Below are 10,117 nucleotides of genomic sequence, written 5' to 3' on the forward strand. Positions count from 1 at the left end.
CAAATCATTTTAACTGGGAAAAACAAACCATTGAATCACTGTTTACCAGAGCACCAAAGGAAAGTGGTACATTGATGAGGATCATGTCTGTCTGTCCGTGATCCTGCATGAAAACAGTACAGAAATGTGTGGGAGCTGCATTTGCTTAAAAATCTATTATTTATCTATGTCTGTTTCTCTATCAGTGAGTGAAATCTAGAATATTTCAAAGCCAAGTTTCCATTTGGGTTTTTTTTAAAAGCAGCTTTGAGACACATCACATCTCCCCACATACACACTTTCCCTGCACAGACGTCGTGCCGGTGACATCATACGTGGCTCGTGCAATCCTCCAGATATCTCCTGTCTTGTAATTTTGAGTAGCATTCCTGTAGAAATGTGGTCTTTCTGTACCATGGAAGTTCAATAAAGCCTCAACACTGGTGTTTTAGCTTTGTGTCAATCTGTTTATTTCTCTGCATGTTCAATGAGCCCCCCTGGGTGCTTTGGGAGCTGAAAAGCTTTATGAGAAAAGGATAAAGCCAACACTGTGCATGTTAATAGCTACCCTGAATCCCTTATTTTTAGAGAAAGCGGCACCTTATGTTGATTTTCAAGCATCGTTGACATTTAACAAGTCTACATGTGCCAAACATGTTTTAAGCAGAAGCGGGAGCAGACAATAAGAGGCAGCATCAGTCTCTCAAGCTGTTCCTTATCTCCTCGGCTCATATGGATCCTCCTCGCTTCAGGAAAGATTAACAGGATGCTAAGCAAGAATTTCCTCTGAGCAGTTTCTCATAGAAATGTCAATAAAAATCAAGCGGAGAGAGAGAAATGCCACTCGTGTGTATTGAGGTTTTCTGCCAGTCTACTGTCCTGCTGGAGTTTTTTTCTTCTGTCTTTTATCTCCTGTGGGCATTTTACTGATCAATCACAGTAATTGATTGGCCGGGTTCCACTAAGAAGTTTTAACGAGCGTCTAGTTATGAGACGCATACCTGCAGACTCTGCAGTAATCTATAACCACAGAGGACAAACAACCAGCGCTAATGCAGCAGTTAAGACGGCTACACACAAATGTTGTGCATGGAGTCATCGCTCACATGCTCACTCGTAATGTGACATCACAGTGTTTGCCCTGCACCATCTCTGATTTACACACACACCCAAGCTCTGTTCCACTCAGTAACACACTCAGAGGTGCACAGTTGCGAGAATTCACAGGTCCCATGTGTTGAAACCTGAGCGAACTGTGAGGCTCAATCACAGCGACTGAAATTAACACCATTATTTATAGAGGGGAAAGAAGAGATGTGTGTTGGGGGGGGGGGGGGGGAATTAACTGTCACCATTAAATGTCTTGCCGGATGACAAGAAGAGCAGAGGAAAGAGGAATCAAAGAGCACGGGATGGACACGGTCGCCATGATGAAGGCAATTTTGGGGGTGTAATGGAGGTGCAAGGGAAGGTAGCAAGCAATTTCAACAGTCAATTCTGACATTGAAATAGAAGCTCTAGGCAAAACTTACCAGTACCAAAAACCAATGCATATCACGTGTGTGTGTGTGTGTGTGTGTGTGTGTGTGTGTGTATGTGTGTGTGTGTGTGTAGTCATGCTGGTGGTGCACAGGGGAAGTCTCAGATATAATACATTAGTCTCTTTAGGGAGACGCCCTAATTAATGGCTTGACCTCCTAACTGGTAGCCCCCCTTCTGCGAGTTAACATTTATCAGCGCCCCCTCCAGAGAGGAGCTGTGTGAAGTGCATTTCAAGTGACGGTGACATTAATGAGACAGTCACAGAAGGACGGGGGATTCATTTTATTTCCCAACAATTTTATATCCTGACTTTATACATGTTCAACTCAGCAGAGAAAATACAAAGTAACTTACAATCGATCTAAACTAAAAGAATGAATGAATGTCCATGAACACTGATCCATTTGTCCGACACGTCCGCGCTTACATCTTCAGTTCGACTTCGACCAGATCTTCCCGCTGCCGCGCAGCCTGAAGGAAAACGACCCCAAAAACATTGCATTAGTACTTTGGATGGGATGATGAACTGTGAAATGGTTTCTATAATATTTTGCATTTCCTGCTGATTTGATCTCAAGTGGATTGGAAGCTAAAAAGAACGATGTGGAGAACGCTTTTCTTTTCTCAAATCAACGTGTCAAAACTCATTTAAATAGAGTATTGAGGTTAATCTATCCTTAATTTGGATTTCAAACATTAAGTGGGATCATTATTTGACTGAAGTGCTTTGCTCGGTGAAAAATGAAAATTACAGGCTTCATCCGAATGCACCGCACAGCCGGGAAAATGATAATGGCTGCTTCCTGTTTATTGGGAACAACAACAGAAAAACAAGCAAACAAGTGAAGCGTCTGCTAGGCTTCCCTGGAGGGGGAGGGGGGGGGGGGGAGAGAGAGAGAGAGAGAGGAGATCCAGTGACATTTGCAATCCAGGACAGACGTGAATTAGCCGCTGGTCACTGGGACGCATGGAAGCAGAACAGACACAAGAACAGAGCGCTGATAGCAGCAGGGTGAGAGTGCTGCTGCAAAACACTGATGCACAGTTGATAAAAAAAGCTATTTCATGCAGACAAACACACACACACACACGCACACCACTTAACCCTGCAGCTGGCGTTTTAATGTTTATGGAAAAATGGAAACATACGGATCCTCTGCTGAATTAACATTGTTGGCCAAAAGAACATTGGACTAATGGCTCTGGATCAGTGTCTGTACAGTGCTGTGGTGCTAACTGACTCTTTATTTAAGAAGCAATTTTCAGAAACCAGGGTTATTAAGTGCTGCACGGAACCAAAGGGAGCCACGCCAATAAAACAACTCTAATTGGAAAACCCAGAAATGCCGCTTTTGGTTCCAGTTGTGTGACTTGTAGACGTAAACAGCCTTCCTCTGCTGATTTAGGAGCAAAATTCCACCAAATTATTCTGCACAAATGCGTTCACTTTCTATTCAAATTCTCATTTTCTGTATATTGGTTGTCATCACTAAAAAATCTATGTAAGTGCGATGGAAAAATCTATAGAAACTGCAAAATTTACTGCCAATGTACTTCCTGCTCACATTACCGCAAGTACTACACAGATGATGCTGTGTACTCACCCTTTCACCTTTGAACTCTTTTTGCCTGGCTGTCGGGGTTCCTGAGAGGACGCGGGGTCTCGAGGCTCGGCGGGCTGGTCTGCGTCCTGATTGGAGGCGGCTCCGGCAGGGGCAGGGCCTGAGGACGGAGAGGCGGCGCTGGCCTTTAACGTTTTCTGTAGGTTTGAAACCTGAGGGGGGGAGAGTGAGGACAGAGTGAGGAGGAAGCACACGCTGTGCAATGTCTTTACCCTGAGAGGAAGAAACACAACAACAACAACACCACCAGCAGCTACAAGACAAGGAGAAGAGCGATGTGCTGAAGGACTGACCTCTGTTTCCACTTGAACTTTGACCTTAAGCTGGCTCTCTCTGTACTGATTTGCCCGCGAGACCTGCTCCTCAATTCCACACAAGACTGCCTCACAACCTGTACACCTGAAAGCGGGGGAGAGTGGAAAATAAATAAATAAATGTAAACTGCTTACACACACACACGCATGCACACGCACACACACACACACACACACAGCGGGGATCACTGACCACTCCTGCAGTGTGTTGATTATGTTTGGGAGCTCGTTGGGGCCGAGGTCACGACCCACGCTGCAGTCCACCTCCACCTGCTGGTTCCTCTGGTCCAGTTTGCCCTGGATGATGTCACAGTAGACGGCATCGATCAGCAGGTCCTCCAGCTCACGCACATTCTTCAGCTCCAGCTGCTGCAGGAGCAGCGAGTAAGGCAGGCACTGATGACACACACGCACACACACACACACACAGAGGGGAAATGACATTGGCAGAGTTAAATCTTTTTTTTTTTTTTTTTACACCTGAGCAAACAGGCAGAGAATTCAATTCCATCCCGGTGGTTTGATGAAAAAGGGGGGAGGAAGAGGGAGAAGGGAGGAGGGGAGCCTTACACTAAAATTGCTCATTTGCCTAAATGTCACTGTCAGAGGAAGATGATAAGAGAGGTTGGAATTTGACAATCCTTCATTGGGCAATTACACAGCTGAAGTCTACAAGGTAGGAAAGCTATAAGGTGACACACTGAGGAGAGAAACATGGGGCAGGAGGAAAAGGAGCCGTGATAGTGAGTGAGAATAATAAATCAATTATTTATCAGGAGCAGAGGAAGAAAAGGGCATCCATAGATGTGGAATGTGAGAGATGCCTGGAGAGAAGGACAGATAATTGAGGGTTATGTAGAGAGATGGAAGTATGGGAGCGCTGATGAAGAATCAAAGATGGCTGAGGCGACCGGCGGCCGCGCTTGAGTCTTTAAGAGACGTGAGAGAGAGAGACGCGTCTGCCCGCTTCACTGCCAGTCTAGCTGAAGCAAACACAGCCACCAGCTTAAAAGCCGCAGAACCGAGCTCGCAAGAACTTTAATTTAGACAATCTGCTTGAATAACAAAGCCCGGCTATATTTGAAAGCAGAGCTGTTCACACATCATTAATTGATATGCGCCTTTATGGAGCTACCGGCAAGCCGAAAGGTGCAAGCCAAGAAGTTTATTTTCTGCCGAGTCAAGAGTACACCATTACGTTTGTATCTGCACTTTCCTGTGAGAGCTTGAAGAGGGGGAGAGAGAGAGAGGGGGAGAGAGAGAGGGAGGAAGTACCTTGAGGTTGGACGCCAAGCTGATGATGGACAGGTGCCGGAGTTTGTTTCTCTGTGCCGGCGTCAACTCTGGGAGGGAGGCGGCTCTTTCTAAAGCAAGTGAAGGAGAGGAGAGGTGACGGGAAACACGAGTGAGTGAGAGCACGGGAGAGCGCCGCCGGAGTCACTTTGCCGAGGGTCAAACAGTCGCACATTATCTGGGAAAGTACTTATTACTTTAAAGAGTAATGTTGAGGCGGGGACAGGTGGGTGAATGTGAAGCTGTTTAAGCAGTCAGAGAACACAGCAGGGGGGGAGACGGGTCTCTGGTGACCGAGTCTCCCGGTGACAGACCTCACACCCCTCCGAGACGGCGGCGGCTCTGACAGCCTCTCTAAGAGCTCCGCCGCACCGCTGTGAAAGTAAATGCTCTCCCCACGCCAACGTGACTGGAAACGGAAGGGAGCAATAAGGAGCCGGGCGACTCGATGTGAAGCATTGTAAACACTCGGCTTCTCGTTTAATCTATATCGTTATATAAATGACATAGATTACCGTCCGTCTGTGCCAGAGGTGCTGAAACGTTCGACAGGAATCGGGGGACAATCGGAATGCTTAATGACGGCTGGGGGTACAGAGGAGCGGCTGTGATTAGTGTGTAAATTAAGCAGGCTGCAGGGTGTCAGGGCGGCTGGTTTAGGTGACGCGGGTGACGAGGTGCCTGTCTCGCCGCCCCCCGGAGAAATACGGCTCGCAATAAAACAGCTGCACGGACGTCCTATTACTTATTTACACTGTGCTGCCGCTGCAATACCTTTATAGTCGCCGTAAGTTCCATAGGCGAAGAGGTTGAGGAGCTGGAAGACGGGAGCGTGAGGGCCGTTCTCCAGCTGAGGGGAAGGAGAGAGAGAGAGAGAGAGAGAGAGAGAGAGAGAGAGAGAGAGAGAGAGAGAGAGAGAGAGAGAGAGAGAGAGAGAGAGAGAGAGAGAGAGAGAGAGAGAGAGAGAGAGAGAGAGAGAGAATTAAACCAACAGTGTAAGAACAATTAAACAAAGATATAAGATTATTCAATGGAAAAAGGGCAATTGATTCTGTGAGTTACAAAAAGTTCAAAGTACAAAAAGATCGAAATGTAAAAAAGTGGCCGATCAATTTGCAAAATAATCAAGCACATTAGTTTCACAGTGTTTCTGTTTCTGTCCGACACACAGATTTCAGCCGACGCTCCGTCTTGGCTTCCACCACACGAGCTTGTTTGTTCAAGATGTTCAACCATAGTTAAGCTGTTCTGCCGTGTGGATCTCTCCGTTTCTTATAAATATTGCCAACCCACTCTTACTTATCCTCCATCTGCATATCGGGCCAGATCCTTCTAGAATGGAACAATAACACTCACTGTGCCATTACGCTCCGACACGGAGGGCGTTTGCTGTGTGTGTGTGTGTGTGTGTGTGTATGTGTGTGTGCGTGCGTGCGCTTACCTCTCTGACATTAGGCAGCTCCAAGATATCAGAGAAGACGTAGAGGCCGGGGGTCTCGAGCAGAGAGCTGACAGCCTGGGCCAGTGCTGGGCCGGACAGGGACAGGAGCTGCTCCACCTCCATCTGATGCCGGGAGGAGAGAGGGAGAAACACAGAGGTCAGAGACGTTTGGTCAGCAGGGGACAGACGAAACAACGACACAGCTGAGATGTAGAGAAAGGGAAGCGGCGATGGGAGTCACACACACACACACACGGGTTCCATCTGCAGCACGCGGCCATCTGAGGACACCGTGTCGGCAATATTTCATAAATGATCTATTAATGATCTGATCTAGTTATTGGGACCCTGTGGCGCGTAGCAGTCTTTGCCATGCCCTTCCAAACATCGGCTCGCTCCCCCCCCGCCCCGCCGTGGCCCTTTCGAAATCTGGACATCAAAATGAATGAAGAATGCCGTCTCCCTCCATTCCCCAGCTAACAGCTCGGTGCTTTTAACCACAGCACTTGACCTTCAATTACCCAGAGAGCTCCACACCGGCTTGGAGGACCAGTTGCAGTGTGCATGAGGGCATGAAAAGTGAAATGAATGCGGGGCAGGACATGCATATTCATCAAAGCGCATTCCCTGGATAGGAACGCAATGCAAATGCAGCACAGGCTGAGGGCAACAGCTGAATAACTGCTTAAGTAGTGACAGAAGGAATCTGCCTGTGACTCCGGCCAATAGTTCAACAACCAATTTCGGCTTATTCCAGTCAGTCTCAGAATTGGTTTCTAAACGCACAAAACCCCCCTTTGTTATGCAGAACCTCACAGCACTGTTGTCTGAACCTCCGCTCCACTTTTAATCTCTGCCCCACAGCTATTTGTGTATTTATTAGACTGAGACAAGCCAGATTGGAGAAATTACTCAAATATGACGAATATACCAGCGGGGGTTATCAGTGTGAACCCACGCTCTGCTCTCAAACCCCTTTATTGACAAACATGCCAACGGTGAGGGGATGTCCTGTTGATGCTGATGGGATACTGTGAGGTGATGCTCCTCTGACACACACACTGGGACAGGAGGGCAGCTCAGTCTGACAGATACACTGAAGCACTTGCATCAGAGCGCTTCTATTACCGCGGGACGTTTCATTAGATTAAAGGGACAAGAGTGCCTGGATCCCCCCCACCGCCCTGCAAACACAAAGCTTTGAGTGATTCTTCTTCATCTCAGCCAATACAGATGGTGCAACACAGCTCCACACAATGTTGTTTGGGAGCAGATTAAATGTGTCAGACTGAGCTGAATCCTTGCACATCTTCCATATGGTGTCCATATCAACAAGAAGGCCTTAATGCTGTTCTCCCTGCCAAGCATACGAGATGAGTCGGCGGTGGTTGGTGCAGAAACAAAGTCATTTAATATGGACGACTTCATCTAAGATGCAGTGTCTGTTTTAACTGAGGTATACAAGAGTGAGCTCAGTAAGAGGCTGGCGTGCAGTTTGTATTTCTCTTGAATTTAAAAAGGTTCAGAATGGTCTCTGCATCACATATTCACACACACACACAGTGCTTGTGACTAACGTATTGTTCAAGTGGGACTGATTCATTCTAAAGATGCACAAAACCCTTTCACCTCTACAGATGAATTGTTTTACAAAGATGAGCTTAAGTGATGACTGGGTTATTGTAGCTCTGCCCCCGTCGTTTCAATTAATCTAGTCTGTGATTGTCGTCTGTGTACCATGTTATCATTATTCCACACACACACCAAACGGCCATTAAAGAGATGCTTTACATTCAAAGCAGAGACTGTATCATTCTGAATAAACACATAATGGAATAATAAAGAGGAACAAGGCTTCTAGGAAGGAAAAGTGGATTCAATAAGTGTGCTCTGTTCTCCATGTTGTGTCCCTGACAACATGAGCCGCACTCACACACTTCAATAACATGTCAAGTTTAACAACTGGCTCATTAATATTCCCTCTAATATTCTTCCACCAAAATGCAACTTTAATAGTTCTGACAACCGCCATGTAAAGCTGCTTCAGCATCTAAGAGTGAAGATAAAAGGGAGGACTTAGAGAAGAGACTAAATCCAGAATATTTTCATCCTCTAAATCAAGGAAACTTTATATTACCATTCATATTCAACTTTTCTTCAATAAAAAAGTAAACAAATACAAAAACTAATCCAACAGTAACGACAATACTCTGATTAGGCAAGCACACAACCTAGATGACTAAAACATTAACGTACTAAACTATAGTCAATATAAGACATAGAAGCAATTTCAATGTGTCACGTTATAGTTGGAGTTATCAGTTGCTTGTTGTGAATTAATGAGGTCAAGGTTCATGCTTTGTTCATCAAACTTCACTCTCTAAAAGCTCAGACAGCTTACAGATAATAACATCCTCACTTTATTCACCAATGAGAAACGATATATGGAGATGTGCGTCTCATGTTCTGCTTTCCATTATGAATACATTTCAATGTAACAAGGTCCTATAGACTATCCTATACACTTATTATGGCCTAAATAATAATAACAATGACCACAGAGCTCAACCGATGATGTAACAAGTAAACGCAACATGAGGAGGAAACCGTGAGGGGAAGAATTAGATTTGGAACAGACTACTTCTCTCTATATTTGGTCATTTTTGTTTGATCCTGTGTGTTTCCAGAGTTGTTTATTACACGTGTTTGTCTTATGTGGACCGCTGCAGCATGTTGAAGTAATAGGATTACCTGGAAACGTGGTCTTGTCTCACAAGCAATGTTGTCTCCGTTAACTAAACAACACACATATTCCACTTTCCTTCTTACCGTAGCATGAACAGTTCGACGTCGTTACGTAATTATCTGTTAAAGGATTCCTAGTAGAGGACAGAAATCATACAATATGTGGATAAAGTTCTAATAATCCTTAAGGTATTTGAGTTCTGGATAATCAGGCTTCTTTAGCCACAACTCCTACTCATCTAAGTAACCTCACGTTAAGCTTTACAACCGTATTGCAACATATATTCATGCAAACGGAAAAAAGGAGCAAACGAAACACAATAATATCATACCATGTTGTTGTTTTAGATCGACGCAATACGATTCTGTCAGCTGTTAATCAAGCTTCTCTCAGGGCTGCTCACTAGCGCTGACGGTAGGCCTCGCTGTCCTTTATGCCTGTTTAAACACTCGGAACTACACTGGTGTGCGGCCCAGACAGCTAAAGATGGCGTAGGTACATAAATCCATTCACACAGGTACTAAAATACATCCACACGGCTCAGTATTTACCTTACTTTGTTGGTATATAGTTGAAAGCTATGGCGTCGGATAGCTTCAGTTCCGCTGTCAGCGTGCATACGACAACAAAGAAACGTAAACCTTGATTGGGCAGTAGTGGAAAGTAGGCGGGGCAAAATAGTAGTTGACAAGAGCGTCAGACAGAACAGCGACATCTTGCGGAAATGTCGTTTACTACATGTGGTTCCAGCTCTACTTATTCCTTCCACTTTCACTACCATAATTAGGGAGCGCATGTGTTTATTGTATTTGCATTAATATAACGATTCCCATTCCTCCAATCGCCTCCAAACTCGGGATCGGGCATTTGCATGGGGTGTTTCTCATTTACATTTGACATCACAAATAATAGGAGAAGTTGAACGAACCCACCCTAGCTTGTCACAGTTGCTATTGACATCATGTGTTGTTAATGACATCATGAAGCCACCCTCCCCCCCATAATGAATAATGTCAAAGTTGGTGGTGACATTATGAAAGAGAGTCAAGTGAATTGATGATTTTTAAAGCAATATGTTCAACTGAATTTCAGATAATATGGGGCGATAGCAGGAAACATGGTGAGGCAGGAGTGACGTCTCCCCATCTAGAATAACACCAGCGGTCAATGGCACACATTT

The 10,117-nt window shown here is 45.3% G+C and overlaps 1 protein-coding gene across 4 annotated transcripts; it reads right to left on the minus strand.

The window, feature by feature from the left end:
* Positions 1–1,788: 1,788 nt before the first annotated feature.
* cops7a (COP9 constitutive photomorphogenic homolog subunit 7A) lies at positions 1,789–9,579 on the minus strand. 4 transcript variants are annotated; one of them, XM_076154855.1, is made up of 8 exons: positions 9,489–9,579; positions 6,192–6,314; positions 5,525–5,600; positions 4,733–4,821; positions 3,651–3,853; positions 3,437–3,542; positions 3,126–3,295; positions 1,789–1,992 (listed from the first exon to the last, which is right to left on the minus strand). In XM_076154855.1, exons 2-8 carry the CDS (start codon positions 6,312–6,314, stop codon positions 1,953–1,955), a joined length of 807 nt encoding a protein of 268 aa, XP_076010970.1. In that variant the 5' UTR covers positions 9,489–9,579; the 3' UTR covers positions 1,789–1,952. The 4 variants fall into 4 exon arrangements, with proteins under 4 accessions (XP_076010970.1, XP_076010968.1, XP_076010967.1 ...); XM_076154853.1 differs by having other exon boundaries at positions 3,134–3,295; positions 9,494–9,566; XM_076154852.1 differs by having other exon boundaries at positions 9,494–9,566.
* Between the last annotated feature and the right edge of the window lie 538 nt (positions 9,580–10,117).

This window comes from Genypterus blacodes, unplaced genomic scaffold (genome assembly GCF_046128005.1).
Source record: "Genypterus blacodes isolate CSIRO-AG114 ecotype Tasmania unplaced genomic scaffold, CSIRO-AGI_Gbla_v1 ptg000063l_1, whole genome shotgun sequence".
In the NCBI taxonomy this organism is placed as follows: Eukaryota; Metazoa; Chordata; class Actinopteri; order Ophidiiformes; family Ophidiidae; genus Genypterus; species Genypterus blacodes.

Excerpts from the sequence above, each read along its gene's own strand:
- cops7a (XM_076154853.1), bottom strand. The coding sequence starts at position 9,556 with ATGCACGCTGACAGCGGAACTGAAGCTATCCGACGCCATAGCTTTCAA. Across the intron at positions 6,315-9,493 it reads TTCAACTATATACCAACAAA|ATGGAGGTGGAGCAGCTCCT; the intron begins GTAAGGTAAATA and ends TCCCGGCATCAG. Across the intron at positions 3,854-4,732 it reads GCTTGGCGTCCAACCTCAAG|TGCCTGCCTTACTCGCTGCT; the intron begins GTACTTCCTCCC and ends GTGTGTCATCAG.